Source organism: Lagenorhynchus albirostris, chromosome 11, assembly GCF_949774975.1.
Source record: "Lagenorhynchus albirostris chromosome 11, mLagAlb1.1, whole genome shotgun sequence".
NCBI lineage: Eukaryota > Metazoa > Chordata > Mammalia > Artiodactyla > Delphinidae > Lagenorhynchus > Lagenorhynchus albirostris.
This window is the reverse complement of record NC_083105.1, coordinates 71,757,292-71,774,742: the sequence shown is the minus strand read 5'-3', so window position 1 is coordinate 71,774,742 and position 17,451 is coordinate 71,757,292. Positions and strand designations below refer to the sequence as shown.

Below are 17,451 nucleotides of genomic sequence, written 5' to 3'. Positions count from 1 at the left end.
TGAAATAAAAGGTGGGAGATTTTTTAAACCCTGTAATGAGCTAGTGGAAAAGTACTGGAGGACATTGGGGGAGGGGGAGGGTCAGTGTGATTAGGTTATCTGTGTTTGCTGATTGTTGCTTATTGAAGTAGGCTCCTACCCTCCCACAAAGAATGGGAGAAGGGGTGCCATCCTTCCTGATGACATTTCAGAGAGGGCACCCAGATCCTTGAGAAAAGACATTCTTGAGTTGTAAAACTTGAAGAAGCTCTACATCTTAAATGGGCAGAGAAAGAGGTTGCAATGTAAGTTTTCTCAAGTAAATGCTCTAAGGAAAAGGAGGTAGAGGCCAATAATCAGGAAGAAACCTATCTAAAGTTTAGTTAAGGTAGGTGGGATGTTAAGACCATCTTGGTCAATATAAGCATTATTTTTGTAACAATTCTGACATTTTTTCTTTTAGCAAGCAGAAAAATTTCCTTTTAGTGGGAACTGCTGATGGCAACTTAGCAATTTTTGAAGATAAAACGGTTAAGGTAAATGTTGAATGCATTCTGCATGAGAATTTAAGTTCTTTGTTTTATGTTTACTCATCACCACCTTCCTTCTAACTGATATAAACTCCCTGAGATTCTGGATCATATATTCTGCTTTTTACCTTTCTATTGCTTCAGGAAGTGTTGAACACAGTACATTCTCTATAAGTACTTACTGATTAACTGTATATTTTATAGGAATGAACCAAGGATGAATTGATAAATGAGATCTGCTTTATAAGGTTAAGGATGGAAATAATTCCATTTTTATATAAGTGAAGTAGATAATTTCTTATAAATACATTGTGGAAAAAACAGGGGAAACAAGTTTTAAGTCTGGCTTGCTACCAACCTGTTCTTTCTTTTTTTTCTTTTTTTTAACATATTTATTGGAGTATAATTGCTTTACAATGGTGTGTTAGTTTCTGCTGTATAACAAAGTGAATCAGCTATATGTATACATACATCCCCATATCTCCTCCCTCTTGCATCTCCCTCCCTCCCACCCTCCCTATCCCACCCCTCTAGGTGGACACAAAGCACTGAGCTGATCTCCCTGTGCTATGCAGCTGCTTCCCACTAGCTATCTATTTTACATTTGTTAGTGTATATATGTCAGTGCCACTCTCTCACTTCGTCCCAGCTTACCCTTCTCCCTCCCTGTGTCCTCAAGTCCATTCTCTATGTCTGTGTCTTTATTCCTGTCCTGCCCCTAGGTTCTTCAGAACCATTTTTTCTTTTTAGACTCCATATATATGTGTTAGCATACGGTATTTATTTTTTTCTTTCTGACTTAATTCACTCTGTATGACTGTCTCTAGGTCCATCTACCTCGCTAAAAATAACTCAATTTCATTTCTTTTTATGGCTGAGTAATATTCCATTATATATATGTGCCATATCTTCTTTATCCATTCATCTGTTGATGGACACCTAGGTTGCTTCCATGTCCTGGCTATTGTAAATAGTGCTGCAGTGAACATTGTGGTACATGACTCTTTTTGAATTATGGTTTTCTCAGGGTATATGCCCAGTAGTGGGATTGCTGGGTCGTATGGTAGTTCTATTTTTAGTTTTTTAAGGAACCTCCATACTGTTCTCCATAGTGGCTGTATCAATTTACATTCCCACCAACAGTGCAGAAGGGTTCCCTTTTCTCCACACCCTCTCCAGAATTTATTGTTTGTAGATTTTTTTGACAATGGCTATTCTGACCAGTGTGAGGTGATACCTTATTGTAGTTTTGATTTGCATTTCTCTAATGATTAGTGATGTTGAGCGTCCTTTCATGTTTTGTTGGCAATCTGTGTATCTTCTTTGGAGAAATGTCCATTTAGGTCTTCTGCCCATTTTTGGATTGGGTTGTTTGTTTTTTTGATATTGAGCTTCATGAGCTGCTTGTATATTTTGAAGATTAATCCTTTGTCAGTTTCTTCATTTGCAGATATTTTCTCCCATTCTGAGGGTTGTCTTTTCATTCTTGTTTATGGTTTCCTTTGCTGTGCAAAAGCCTTTAAGTTTCATTAGGTCCCATTTGTTTACTTTTGTTTTTATTTCCATTCCTCTAGGTGGTTAACCTGTTCTTTAACCTTGAAGAAATCATGTGACTTTCTGTTATTAAGATTCACATTTATCATTAAAGAATTAATTTCTCCATCCATCATTCATCTGTGGTTCTATCTAGTCATTCAACATCCTACCCATTCATACTCTTTGTTATCAAAAAAGCTTATTATCTAATGAGAGACAAAGACGTAATTATAGTATAATCCCTAAGTTACTTCCGGTACAAGTTTTGCATGGAGAAGTGAAGAGATTGGTTATAAGGATAACACATTGAATACCATTTGAATTAAATCCTGTTTTTATAAGTCCTTTGAAAAATGTATCCTGAATTTTTATTTTAATACCTCTAACCATTTAAGATGGGAAAGTAGTTTTTAGAAAGCTGAAATTTTACACTGTTTCATTCTGTGGCTACTCAGTTTACTGAATGTGTTTTCTCTTTTTGGCAAAGTGTAAAGGAGCTGCTCCTTTGAAGACACTCAATATAGGAAATGTCAGCACTCCACTGATGTGTTTGAGTGAATCCATGAATTCAACCGAGAAAAACATTATGTGGGGAGGATGTGGTACAAAAGTTTTCTCATTTTCTGATGATTTCACCATTCAGAAACGGATTGAGACCAGGACAAATCAGCTGTAAGTTATTCTTATCTATGCAACTCATTTACCATATTTTTCATTTTTATTCTTTACAATCAAGTCAGTAATGCTATTGATAATCCCAAACAAAGATCTTTCAAAATGCGTACTTTATTTTTCTATTGTAAATTTAAATATTCATTATAGAACTTAGAAAGCAGAGGAACATTAAAAAATCACCCAGTCTAATCACATTTGGGATAAAATATGAAAACTCATAGTAATTTTAGTAGTATCTATCAATCTAATTTTTTATTATTTTCATTATCTCTGTATCAAATTAAACATGGAATTTGAGAGGCAGCAACTCATTATTTTACTAAAGATACGGATTTAACACATGTATTTTGTATAATTTTCTTTGTTCTTTCTTTTTTTATTGAGGTATAGTTGATTTACAATATTATATAAGTTCCAGGGGTACAACATAGTGATTCACAATTTTTAAAGTTTATATTCCATTTATAGTTATAAACTATTGGCTATATTCCCTGTGTTGTACTATATATTGTTATAGCTTATTTATTTTATACATAGTAGTTTGTACCTCTTAATCCCCTAACATTATCTTGGCCCTCCCCCCCTTCCCTATCCCAACTGGTAAACACTAGTCTGTTCTCTGTATCTGTGAGTCTGTTTCTATTTTGTTATATTCACTAGTTTGTTTTATTTTTTAGATTCTATGTAGAAGTGATATCAAACAGTATTTGTTTTTCTTTTACTTATTTCACTTATCATAATAACCTCTAAGTCCATCCATGTTGTTGCAAATGGCAAAATTTCATTCTTTTTTATAGCTGGGTATTATTCTATTTTATATGTATATATACCACATCTTCTTTATCCATTCATCTGTTGATGGACACTTAGGTTGCTTCCATATCTTGGCTATTGTAAATAATGCTACTATGAATATTAAGGTGTGTGTATCTTTTCAAATTAGTGTTTTCTTTTTTGGATAAATACCCAGGAGTGGAATTGCTGGGGCATATGGTAGTTCTATTTTTAGTTTTTTGAGAAACCTCCATACTGTTTCCCACAGTGGCTGCACCAATTTACATTCTCACCAACAGTGTATGAGGTTTCCCTTTTCTCCACATTCTTGCCAATATTTATTATTTGTGGTTTTTTTGATGAGAGCCATTCTGACAGGTGTGAGGTGATATCTCACTGTGGTTTTAATTTGTATTTCTCTGATGATTAATGATGTTGAGCATCTTTTCATGTGCCTGCAGACCATCTGTATGTCTTTTTTGGAAAAACGTCTGTTCAGGTCTTCTGCCCATTTTTTAATTGGGTTTTTTGTTTTTTCTGATGTTGAGTTATAGGAGCTGTCTATATATTATGGATATTAACCCCTTATCAATCGTATCATTTGCAAATATCTTCTTCCATTCAGTAGGTTGTCTTTTCATTTTGTTGATGGTTTCCTTTGCTGTGCAAAAGCTTTTAAGTTTACTTAGGTCCCATTGTTTATTTTTGCTGTTATTTTCTTTGCTTTAGGAGACAGATCCCCCCAAAAAATTTTGTTACAATTTAAACCAAAGAGTGCTCAGCCTATGTTTTCTTCTAAGAGTTTTATGGTACTTAATCTTACATTTAAGTCTTTAATCCACTTTGAGTTTATTTTTGTATATGCTGTTAGAGAATCTTCTATATTTCATTCTTTTCCATGTAGCTGTTTTTCCTGTTTTTCTAGCACCACTTATTGAAGACACTGTCTTTTCTCCATTGTGCATTCTTGCCTTCTTTGTTGTAGATTAATTGAACATAAGTGGGTGGGTTTATTTCTGGTCTCTTATATTCCATTGATGTATGTGTTTGTTTTTGTGCCAGTACCATACTGTTTTGATTACTGTAGCTTGTAATATAGTCCGGAGTCAGGGAGTGTGATTCCTTAAGTTATGTTCTTTCTCAAGATTGTTTTGGCTATTCAGGTCTTTTGTATTTCCATACAAATTTTTAAAATTATTTGTTCTTGTTCTGTGAAAAATGCCATTGGTATTTTAATAGGGATTGCATTGAATATGTAGATTGCCTTGGGTAGTATGGTCGTTTTAACAATATTAATTCTTCCAATCCATGAACACGGTGTAGCTTTCCATCAGTTTGTGTCATCTTCAGTTTCTTTCATCAGAGTCTTACAGTTTTCTGAGTACAGCTCTTTTATCTGCTGTAGTAGGTTTATTCCTTGTTATTTTATTCTTTTTGATGCAGTTGTTAATGGGATTGTTTCCTTAATTTCTCTTTCTGATTGTTTGTTGTTAGTGTATAGAAATGCAACAGATTTCTGTATCCTGCAAATTTAGTGAATTCATTGATGAGCTCTAGTAGTTTTCTGGTAGCAACTTTAGGGTTTTCTATGTATAGTATCATGTCATCTGCAAACAGTGACAGTTTCACTTCTTCCTTTCCAGTTTGGATTCCTTTTATTTCTTTTTCTTGTCTGATAGCTGTGTCTACTTCCAGTATTATGTTGAATAAAAGTAGCGAGAGTGGGCATCCTTGTCTTGGTCCTGATCTTAGAGGGAATGCTTTCAGGTTTTCGCCATTGAGAATGATGTTAGCTATGTGCTTGTCATATATGGCCTGTATTATGTTGAGATATGTTCCCTCTATGACTACTTTCTGTTGAGTTTTTATCATAAATGGATGTTGAATTTTGTCAAAAGCCTTTTCTGCCTCTATTGAGATGATCGTATGATTTTTATTCTTCAGTTTGTTAATGTGGTGTGATTGATTTGTGGATATTGTGGATATTTGTGGATATTGAAAAATCCTTGCATTGCTGGGTTAAATCCTACTTGATAATGGTATATGATCATTTTAATGTATTGTTGGATTTGGTTTGCTAATATTTTGTTGAGGATTTTTGCATCTATGTTTATCAGTGATACTGGCCTGTAATTTTCTTTTTTATGTGTTTTCTTTGTCTGGTTTTTAGTATTGAGGTGATGCTGGCCTCATAGAATGAATTCAGGAGCATTCCTTCCTCTAATATTCTGAAATATTTTGAGAAGGATAGATGTTAAAACTCTTCTCTAAATGATTGGTAGAATTCATTTGTGGAGCTCTCTGGTCCTGGACTTTTGTTCGCAAAGTATTCTATTCAGAATGGTTAGGGGATAATATGAAATAATTGCCAAATACTCTAGCCTGTTTCTTTTTCAAAATAGCGTTAATCCTTTATATGCATTAAGAGCTAACATAATAAGGTTGCATTATATTTTGAAATACTAGAAAAATGAAATGACATTCTTTTCTTTCCCCCTAGGTTTTCTTATGCATCTTTCAGTGATTCCAACATCATAGCAGTGGTGGTAGACACGGCTCTTTATGTTGCTAAGAAAAATAGCCCATTTGTGGAAGTATGGGACAAGAAGACTGAAAAACTCTGTGAACTGATAGACTGTGTGCACTTTTTAAAGTAAATTATTATTTTTTAAATTTTATTGTGAAAAGAATACTACATGAGACCTACCCAATTAACAAAATGTTAAGTGTACAATATGTTGTTGACTGTAGGTACAGTGTCATTGGTTCTTTATTTTATGCCTGTAAGAGCTGTCCTTACACTTCATATTTCACAGAGAGAGGAAGTATGGCTTATTTTTCTTCCTTTCTACTTCTAAATGGAAAAATGTTAAAAAAAAACCAAACAACCCTCAGAAACAAAATTGTTAATGCTTTTCAGCACCATCTGTTGGTATCCAACAAATTTCATTTTTGAAAAAAAAATAGGCACATAATAGATATGGTTTCCTCAAGGTATTACAAAGAAAAAGTCACAAAACAATATAAAATATGGGTGAAAAAATGTACTGGATTGACCAGTGCACTAAGGAGGGAAGATCAAGATGCCAGACTGAGGCCGCAGTGCTCAGTCTGATACAGTGTGTCGGAGACTTCCCATCAAGCACATCCCTTGTTTGCTGCTGCTGGCACACAGGACCATTGCCAGCCTTATTTGCTAGATACTTCATAGTTTTGTTCTGGTTTTACAGTATAGATTTTTTTATCTGCTGGAGAACATTTAGATTATATACTGTATCCATAAAATTAGATTTCAGAGTTTACTTTCCTAACACCTTCTTAGTTTTTCTCTGGATGGTGAGGAAATTTATGTTCAGAAGAGCTGACAGTTCTGCCTGGTAAAGGGTCCCTTACTTCATGAAATTCTTTTACTTCTGGATACCTCATTTTTGTCATGAATTACTCATTAGCTCAGTGAAAAATTCAGTCGTTTGTATTCATATCTTTTACATGTAGATGATTATAATTTTATTTTCCTCTATAACTTTTAGACTTCATAAAAACCTTTTGAAACTAACTTTTTTTTCCTTTATATTGGAAAAATTGGTTCTTTTTTTTTTGCTGGATTACATAGGCTTATTAATAAAAATTGTATCTATCTTATTTATTTCAGAATTTCTTGAAGTTAGGAGACAATTGTGTTATCTTTGGTCATTTATGCTTTATGTAGTAAAACGTGACTCTTTGACATACTATATTTAGCAAAATTAGTTCTGTACAATTTTAATAGTATGTAATGTATGCTGTCATGTATTCATAATTTAAAATGTTATATAGGTGTGTGTGTGTCTGTATATACAGAGAGAGACACACATTTTTTTTATCTCTTTATTTCTGAAAAAAGTATTAATGCATACTTTCCTTACGGTTTTTAGGGAGGAGCTGGTCAAAGCAAACAAGGAAGCGAAACACCAAATGTCTTATTCTGGGAGAGTGAAAACTCTCTGCCTCCAGAAGAACACTGCCCTCTGGATAGGGACTGGGGGGGGCCATATCTTACTCCTTGATCTTTCAGCTCGTCGAATCATCTGTATAATTCACAGCTTTTGTGATTCTGTTAGGGCCATGATGACTGCACAGTTAGGCAAGTTTCTTTCCTTTAGATCTTTTTTTTCATATTCTCTAAGACTATAAAAATATGTTTTTATTTTAAATTTAAGTTTTCTCTTCACTTTCCAGCGTCATGTGAAGTGTCTCAGAAGTTCACAGTGAAATTTTGCAGGATGTATTTTGAATAGGGCCCTTAAAAACACGGAGGGAATTGATGTTTTTAGTCCCATAAGAGAAGCAGATTATTCTAACTGACACTAAATTTGGGTCTTACTTTCTCTTTGTTCTTTATAATTAAGAGAAAAACATATAATGTTGAGTATTTTTAAGTTTTTGACCAAAGAAATTAAAACAGATGTTTATTTTGATCATAGTTTAAGCTTCCTACTAGTTTTTCATTCTATAAATAAATTTATATTCTTGTAGCAATATATGCCGAACTTCACAATTTACAAATATTGACAAATCATAATGTTTTACTCAAGCTTTTATGTTTTATCTTGTTACTTCTTTTCTACTTAAGTATGAAAAAATCATGATAGCACATGATACTCACACTTAACTATCTTCTTTTGACTATTTGCTTTAGGGAATAGACTTAGTATATATAGAGTTGATCACAAAAATGGGGTTAAGTTCTGCAAAACTAGAGTTAATGTAGCTTTAGCAAATGAGAAATAAAATGTTTAACAGGGTAAAGAGAATAGTAAATTCCTTTTACAGGAATATATTAAGGGCTGAGATAAATGTTTCTCCTCAACCTCACCCATTGTCCATGAATGGGTGTCAGAGTTGCACAGGAGTTAGAATGAGGTGCTCCTAGTGACTGGTGACTACCAGGACACACGTCCACACCAGCAAAGTAGTAGGTGTGCAGGGGGTCGTCCCTCTAGTCTTACTCACCAAGGTTGTTTTATCCTTTAATTTAATTTGTATGTATTGAGTTGGCCAAAAAGTTCATTCGGGTTTTTCCGTACGAACTTTTTGGCCAGCCCAATACTTTGGCATCCAAATGGTTGTTCATTACTGACATTATAGTGAGATTTCAATGGGTTTTATTGATTTTTTAAATAATTTAAACTTATTGTACAATGTATGGCATGATCTGGCTTCACTGTAGTTCTCTAGCCCTTATCATTTGCCATATTCCTCTCTGCTCTTTCTGGTCTAGAAGAACATTCAGTCCCTCTTAAATACTATGCTTCACCCTACCTCAAGGTTTTATGTGTGTGGTTTCATCTTCTGCCTAGTTAACTTAGTTACTGAGTAGTAACTAATCTCCTCACTAGACCGTAAACTCCATGTGGGTTGGCTCTGCTTGTGTTTGTTCCCTTTTATTCCCATGGCCTAGCCTAGGGCCTAGTACATAGAGGCTTTTGATAAATATTTGTTGAATAAATTATTGAATGACTTGAGAATAAAGTATGGTTATGTGACAGGGTATCAGTATATTATCTGTCCATGCAACTCTCTATCCAGATGCTTCACATTTGACCAGTGCCTTATAGTATCCAAAGCACTTTCGCACACACTATCTCTTCGACATATAGCTTTGGCTGGAGGGGTACTGTATAAATATTGAACCCATTTTGCAGAAAGGTTAAGCTATTTTCTCAGATTCACACAATTAATAAAAATGATAATAAGGAGTAGATCACAAATTTTCTAACTTTAAAAAATTTCTGGTCATCTTGGAGAGTTTTTTTATTCAGTATAGTTGAGGGATCTCATAAATAATGGAATTGTAAGTTAAGTTCCAAGGTTTTTGTGTCTTAAATATGAACAGTTGTACTCTTTGAAGTCCAACTTATTATATTGTTTTAACAGAAAACTTTTATTTTTTTATAAAGGAAGCCTTAAAAATGTCATGCTGGTTTTGGGGTATAACCGGAAGAGTATTGAAGGTATGCAACATCAAAAAGGTAATGTTTAATAGGATATACTGGATTCCAAGCAGAGTGCAATGATGTGAATGATTATAACATATTATGTGTTTATACATTTACAGTAAATATTACATATGCTATAAAACTTTAGGCATTTTTAATTGGTAGCTTCTTTATAGTGCAAATAATTTATTTTTTATTTTATTTTACTTTTTTAACATCTTTATTGGGGTATAATTGCTTTACAATGGTGTGTTAGTTTCTGCTTTATAACAAAGTGAATCAGTCATACATAAACATATATTCCCATATGTCTTCCCTCCTGCGTCTCCCTCCCTCCCACCCTCCCTATCCCACCCCTCCAGGCTGTCACAGGGCACCGAGCCAATATCCCTGTGCCATGCGGCTGCTTCCCACTAGCTATCTACCTTACTACGTTTGTTAGTGTGTATATGTCCATGACTCTCTCTCGCCCTGTCACAGCTCACCCTTCCCCCTCCCCATAACCTCAAGTCCGTTCTCTAGGAGGTCTGCGTCTTTATTCCTGCCTTACCCCTAGGTTCTTCATGACATTTTTTTTTCTTAAATTCCATATATATGTGTTAGCATACGGTATTTGTCTTTTTCTTTCTGATTTACTTCACTCTGTATGACAGACTCTAGGTCTATCCACCTCATTACAAATAGCTCAATTTCGTTTCTTTTTATGGCTGAGTAATATTCCATTGTATATATGTGCCACATCTTCTTTATCCATTCATCCGATGATGGGCACTTAGGTTGTTTCCATCTCCGGGCTATTGTAAATAGAGCTGCAATGAACATTGTGGTACATGACTCTTTTTGAATTTTGGTTTTCTCAGGGTATATGCCCAGTAGTGGGATTGCTGGGTCATATGGTAGTTCTATTTGTAGTTTTTTAAGGAACCTCCATACTGTTCTCCATAGTGGCTGAACCAATTCACATTCCCACCAGCAGTGCAAGAGTGTTCCCTTTTCTCCACACCCTCTCCAGCCTTTATTGTTTCTAGATTTTTTGATGATGGCCATTCTGACTGGTGTGAGATGATATCTCATTGTAGTTTTGATTTGCATTTCTCTAATGATTAATGATGTTGAGCATTCTTTCATGTGTTTGTTGCCAGTCTGTATATCTTCTTTGGAGAAATGTCTATTTAGGTCTTCTGCCCATTTTTGGATTGGATTGTTTGTTTTTTTGTTATTGAGCTGCATGAGCTGCTTGTAAATTTTGGAGATTAATCATCTGTCGGTTGCTTCATTTGCAAATATTTTCACCCATTCTGAGGGTTGTCTTTTGGTCTTGTTTATGGTTTCCTTTGCTGTGCAAAAGCTTTGAAGATTCATTAGGTCCCATTTGTTTATTTTTGTTTTTATTTCCATTACTCTAGGAGGTGGGTCAGAAAGGATCTTGCTGTGATTTATGTCATAGAGTGTTCTGCCTATGTTTTCCTCTAAGAGTTTGATAGTTTCTGGCCTTACATTTAGGTCTTTAATCCATTTTGAGCTTATTTTTGTGTATGGTGTTAGGGAGTGATCTAATCTCATACTTTTACATGTACCTGTCCAGTTTTCCCAGCACCACTTATTGAAGAGGCTGTCCTTTCTCCACTGTACATTACTGCCACCTTTATCAAAGATAAGGTGTCCATATGTGCATGGGTTTATCTCTGGGCTTTCTATCCTGTTCCATTGATCTATCTTTCTGTTTTTGTGCCAGTACCATACCGTCTTGATAACTGTAGCTTTGTAGTATAGTCTGAAGTCAGGGAGCCTGATTCCTCCAGTTCCTTTTTTCGTTCTCAAGATTGCTGTGGCTATTCGGGGTCTTTTGTGTTTCCATACAAATTGCAAAATTTTTTGTTCTAGTTGTGTGAAAAATGCCAGTGGTAGTTTGATAGGGATTGCATTGAATCTATAGATTGCTTTGGGTAGTAGAGTCATTTTCACAATGTTGATTCTTCCAATCCAAGAACATGGTATATCTCTCCATCTATTTGTATCATCTTTAATTTCTTTCATCAGTGTCTTATAATTTTCTGCATACAGGTCTTTTGTCTCCTTAGGTAGGTTTATTCCTAGATATTTTATTCTTTTTGTTGCAATGGTAAATGGGAGTGTTTTCTTGATTTCACTTTCAGATTTTTCATCATTAGTATATAGGAATGCCAGAGATTTCTGTGCATTAATTTTGTATCCTGCCACTTTACCAAATTCATTGATGAGCTCTAGTAGTTTTCTGGTAGCATCTTTAGGATTCTCTATGTATAGGATCATGTCATCTGCAAACAGTGACAGCTTTACTTCTTCTTTTCCGATTTGGATTCCTTTTATTTCCTTTTCTTCTCTTATTGCTGTGGCTAAAACTTCCAAAACTATGTTGAATAACAATGGTGAGAGTGGGCAACCTTGTCTTGTTCCTGATCTTAGTGGAAATGCTTTCAGTTTTTCACCATTGAGGATGATGTTGGCTGTGGGTTTGTCATATATGGCCTTTATTATGTTGAGGAAAGTTCCCTCTATGCCTACTTTCTGCAGGGTTTTTATCATAAATGGGTGTTGAATTTTGTCAAAAGCTTTCTCTGCATCTATTGAGATCATATGTTTTTTCTCCTTCAATTTGTTAAATGGTTTATCACATTGATAGATTTGCGTATATTGAAGAATCCTTGCATTCCTGGAATAAACCCCACTTGATCATGGTGTATGATCCTTTTAATGTGCTGTTGGATTCTGTTTGCTAGTATTTTGTTGAGGATTTTTGCATCTATGTTCATCAGTGATATTGGCCTGTAGTTTTCTTTCTTTGTGACATCCTTGTCTGGTTTTGGTATCAAGGTGATGGTGGCCTTGTAGAAGGAGTTTGGGAGTGTTCCTCCCTCTGCTATATTTTGGAAGAGTTTGAGAAGGATAGGTGTTAGCTCTTTAAATGTTTGATAGAATTCGTCTGTGAAGCCATCTGGTCCTGGGCTTTTCTTTGTTGGAAGATTTTTAATCACAGTTTCAATTTCAGTGCTTTTGATTGGTCTGTTCATATTTTCTATTTCTTCCTGATTCAGTCTTGGCAGGTTGTGCATTTCTAAGAATTTGTCCATTTCTTCCAGATTGTCCATTTTATTGGCATAGAGTTGCTTGTAGTAATCTCTCATGATCTCTTTTATTTCTGCAGTGTCAGTTGTTACCTCTCCTTTTTCATTTCTAATTCTATTGATTTGAGTCTTCTCCCTTTTTTTCTTGATGAGTCTGGCTAGTGGTTTATCTGTTTTGTTTATCTTCTCAAAGAACCAGCTTTTAGTTTTATTGATCTTTGCTATTGTTTCCTTCATTTCTTTTTCATTTATTTCTGATCTGATTTTCATGATTTCTTTCCTTCTGCTAGCTTGGGGTTTTTTTTGTTCTTCTTTCTCTAATTGCTTGAGGTGCAAGGTTAGGTTGTTTATTCTAGATGTTTCCTGCTTCTTGAGGTGGGCTTGTATTGCTATAAACTTCCCCCTTAGAACTGCTTTTGCTGCATCCCACAGGTTTTGGGTCGTTGTGTCTCCATTGTCGTTTGTTTCTAGGTATTTTTTGATTTCTTCAGTGATCACTTCATTATTAAGTAGTGTATTGTTTAGCCTCCATGTGTTTGTATTTTTTACAGATCTTTTCCTATAATTGATATCTAGTCTCATGGCGTTGTGGTCAGAAAAGATACTTGATACAGTTTCAATTTTCTTAAATTTACCAAGGCTTGATTTGTGACCCAAGATATGATCTATCCTGGAGAATGTTCCATGAGCACTTGAGAAAAATGTGTATTCTGTTGTTTTTGGATGGAGTGTCCTATAAATATCAATTAAGTCCATCTTGTTTAATGTATCATTTAAAGCTTGTGTTTCCTTATTTATTTTCATTTTGGATGATCTGTCCATGGGTGAAAGTGGGGTGTTTAAGTCCCCTACTATGAATGTGTTACTGTCGATTTCCCCTTTTATGGCTGTTAGTATTTGCCTTATGTTATAGTGCAAATAATTTAGATATAAATCTTTAAAAGTAAGTTTTAGTTATTTAGCAGTGTTAAGTATTTATTTTTCAGGTGAAATAGAGATTTCAACGACTATAAAATGAGAACTAGCTCAAACCTAAACTAAATGTGGATATTTTTCCTTACATATTACCTATATCCATATTATGTCTGATTTTGAACAGTGTTTGAAAAATCTTTATTTCTTTCAGAAAATGAAGTGTTATAGGTTATTAAAGGTCCACACTTATTAAAGTTTAATAGTTATAGAACAAAATACATTATAGAATGTATTTTAAACATTTTCCAAATGTAATTTCTTATAAATGGCAATAATTTAGTACATTATTTACATACACACACACACACACACACACACACACACACACACACACACACACATACACATTTGTCCAAGGTAACTAAATATAAATTAACAAAAAGTAAAATAAAAATGTCTCATGGCAGATCTTTGAAACATGATTTGTTTTTTAATTTTCTAGAGATACAGTCCTGCTTGTCTGTTTGGGACATCAATCTTCCACATGAAGTGAAAAATTTAGAAAAACATATTGGAGTGAGAAAAGAATTAGCTGAAAAAATGAGAAGAATATCTGTTGAATAAGAGAGATCTTGGAAATCTTTGTCTTTGGATGGGAAAATTATTATCTTGTAAATATTCTTTTAAAAATGTTTATATATAAAAAGGGTATTTCAGGGCTTCCCTGGTGGTGCAGTGGTTGAGAGTCCACCTGCCGATGCAGGGGACGCGGGTTCATGACCCGGTCTGGGAGGATCCCACATGCCGCGGAGCGGCTGGACCTTCGAGCCATGGCCGCTGAGCCTGCGCGTCCTGAGCCTGTGCTTCCCAACGGGAGAGGCCACAACAGTGAGAGGCCCGTGTACCGCAAAAAAAAAAAAAAAAGGGTATTTCCACTACTTGCTGTTTGCTACTGTGTATATGAAGGACTGTTTATAGGTTTTATTTTGTAAAAATGTATAAAATTAATGTTTCTTATATATCCTAATTAATCTTGTGGATTAAGTAATGAAAGGAAATCGAAAAAGTACTTAATTGCAGTACTCGTAGTGAAATTTACAAAGTGGATAATTTTTTGTTTTGTTACTCATAATGAAGGTAAACTTTATTTTACATTCTGTGATTGACAGGTCTATTGCTGGACTACTTTCTAGATATTCTATAAAATAGAATAAAAATGTTAGAACAGTTTTACATGTAATACATTCCTTCTTAGATTGCTTTTAAATGAAGTTATCATATATGCTTGTAAATAGTCAGTGAATTTGCACTAATAAAGCCCTTTGTTGGGATGTGAGTTCTTTTTGTTCCTGATGCAAGCAGTGCATCTCATACAACTTCACTTTATCTAAAAGAAAATGCCATGAAACGTGCTGATAAGAAACCAACATATTGTCAAAATCCTCCTCTCCAAGAAAGACATAGCCACTCTCTTTTCCTATATTACAACTCTGCCTTTGAATATGGAACCCTGAAGTTTTATAATTGGTGTAAATAAAATGTTCAGTCCTTCAAGTGATATTTTTATGTTTTAATTTTGATTCTAAGTGCTAAGCCAGACCACTGGCTACTTGTTCCTAATTTTCTTCACTCCAAATGTTTCCACTCTTCTTCCTAAATTTGTGACCCTGCAAATTCTACATCATTCAGGTAGAAACTATTTTCAGAATTATAGAATTCTACAACTCCCACTAAGACCATTGGGACAAGAATGTAACATACCAGTTTGCTGAAGAAGAAAGAAGCTTTAGCTATAATTGTACCTGTTAACCTAGTCTTCTAAATTATACTTAAATTGTTTAAAAAAATTCCCATGGTAGGAGTATCGGGGCTGAGTACCTAGGTAACCATTTAAATGTCATTTCTGCTTTAAGAAAATACATTTTTGGTAAATCTGTTGACCCTGGCCAATATTTATAATTTCAAACAATTCCCTATGATAGGATAACTAGCCCATTTAATAATCTCAAAACTGAGAATTTTATTATATGAAGACTAAATTTCTTTATATTAAGGGTAATTACTAAATTCTTAACCCTGAAAGGTTCTCCATTTTTCAGAGGACCTATATTTTAATTTGTTGTGTAGTTCAAAAAAAAGTCAGAAATGATGGAGCTATTTGTTCCTGTGATATTTCTCATTGTTACTTTGTATTCATATGCCAAAGACAATTATGGAGAAATAGGTAAATGAACATTGTATTTAAATGAAGCAATAAACATTTTTTAAAGCATGTTTGTGAATTTTAAAACTTTGTGATAATGTTTTATTTTTCACATATAAGTCTGTAATCCATCTAAACTTTGTATTCATCTGTGTATGTGACATTCTGCTATAGGAGTTGCTAACTGAAGTATTCTCCTGGAGCTTTATTCAATTTTCTATAGTACAACTAGTTGTCAGGATCTCGGGATAAAACCCAATGGGCATAATGTATTCTATTTTCAAATTCTCATAAAAATTTTCTTAAGAAGAATGGTTCACTCTTGAGTACTGTTAAAAAAATAAGACTTTAGAACAACCGATTTATTAAAAAAATAGTCATTTAATTTTTTTTTCTGATTTGAACCCTAGTGTAAACTGCTAATCATTATCAAAACATAAGCATTTATCTTAACAGAAAATATACTTTGAGGGAAGTTTAGATATAAAGAAAAGGGAGCTTCTCTGAATCTAATTCTGGCAGGCATTATTGATTATGTGTGAACTATTTATTTTTCATCTGGACGGTAAGATATATTGATGAAACAGAACAGAAGTAGCAAAAAAGATTACCTTCTTGTCAGTTCTATTGCTGCTTACTGATTTACTTTTCTATCCTACATTGGTCTAAATTCCATGTCGGCCTATTACAGCAAGGGGATTTCCTCGTGTCAAAATGAAAGTGGTACTTGCAAAGAGTTAACAGGATTTTTTTCTGTATTTACTGAAATAAGCATATTAAGTGCAACTCTGTCAATGGTATTAACTATGGACATACTTAATTTTTAATATGAAGATCAGTGTACTTGATAGGGTTTATGATTTTCTCTCCTCCAATGAATTGCCTGTGGCTGCTGATTTCCAGATGGTACATCCCTATTCTGAGCTGGGTAATGTTTTGTGTACAGAGTAGAGTGAGATTACTCTGATTTTTTGTTGTTGGGGGGTGGGGTAGGAGTGGGAGTAGAGAGAGCGGTGTGGTGGAAGATCATCCAATGAAAACTCTTCTGCCTTAGCACAGAATTATTTTTTCTATGTAACTTCCATGTATTACACTCAACATCTCTTTGCTCCCTTCCCCTCCTACAATATGGGTTTTTTAAAAAAGTATCTGTTTCATATCCACTATGTTTGAGCTACATTACTGGCTAGCACAATGCTCCTGGCACATAATTATATATGGGAAATTTAATTTGGCATTCAAAACCTTCTATGAATTTCTGATAATTTCTGGACAGTTCTTTCTTCTTGCAGTAGGAGATTATAAAATAAATGAGATCATTTCAGTTTTATGTGACTAGAATTCTTGAATAAAGGTGGGAGTATCTTTGTTTAGTGAGAGAGATTTTATTTCAAACATGAACATAAATTCAGCCACATACAATAGAATGTCTTCACTGATATATATTTATTTCAAAAGTAAACACAGGTAGTAACAATATGTAGCAATACCCTTAGTGAAATGTTAGTCTTTTAAGTCAACTCAATCCCATTTTCATAAAATGCCCTCAATTATTTTGTACATTTTGGTGTTCCATAAAGATAATTAGTATGTGTCAATTACAGATAAATAAGTTGTCCTTCATCCATAACTATTGACATTTTACTCTTTACCTCTACTTTTTGGTTTATTGACTTTATATTAAAGAATATGGTTCTCCAGGTGTTGACTTACTTTCTAAATGTCATGATATAAATTGGTCTATAAATTATTTAATT

General features: G+C 34.1%; 1 protein-coding gene across 1 annotated transcript in view; it reads left to right on the top strand.

The window, feature by feature from the left end:
- LRRK2 (leucine rich repeat kinase 2) overlaps positions 1–15,049 on the top strand; it is a 154,293-nt gene extending 139,244 nt beyond the window's left edge. The window contains exons 46-51 of the mRNA XM_060166543.1: positions 443–515; positions 2,533–2,717; positions 5,995–6,147; positions 7,409–7,617; positions 9,434–9,505; positions 13,994–15,049. Coding sequence (XP_060022526.1) covers positions 443–515; positions 2,533–2,717; positions 5,995–6,147; positions 7,409–7,617; positions 9,434–9,505; positions 13,994–14,115 — 814 coding nt within the window. The 3' untranslated portion in view covers positions 14,116–15,049. The remainder of the gene's footprint in view (positions 1–442; positions 516–2,532; positions 2,718–5,994; positions 6,148–7,408; positions 7,618–9,433; positions 9,506–13,993) is intronic.
- Positions 15,050–17,451: the final 2,402 nt, after the last annotated feature.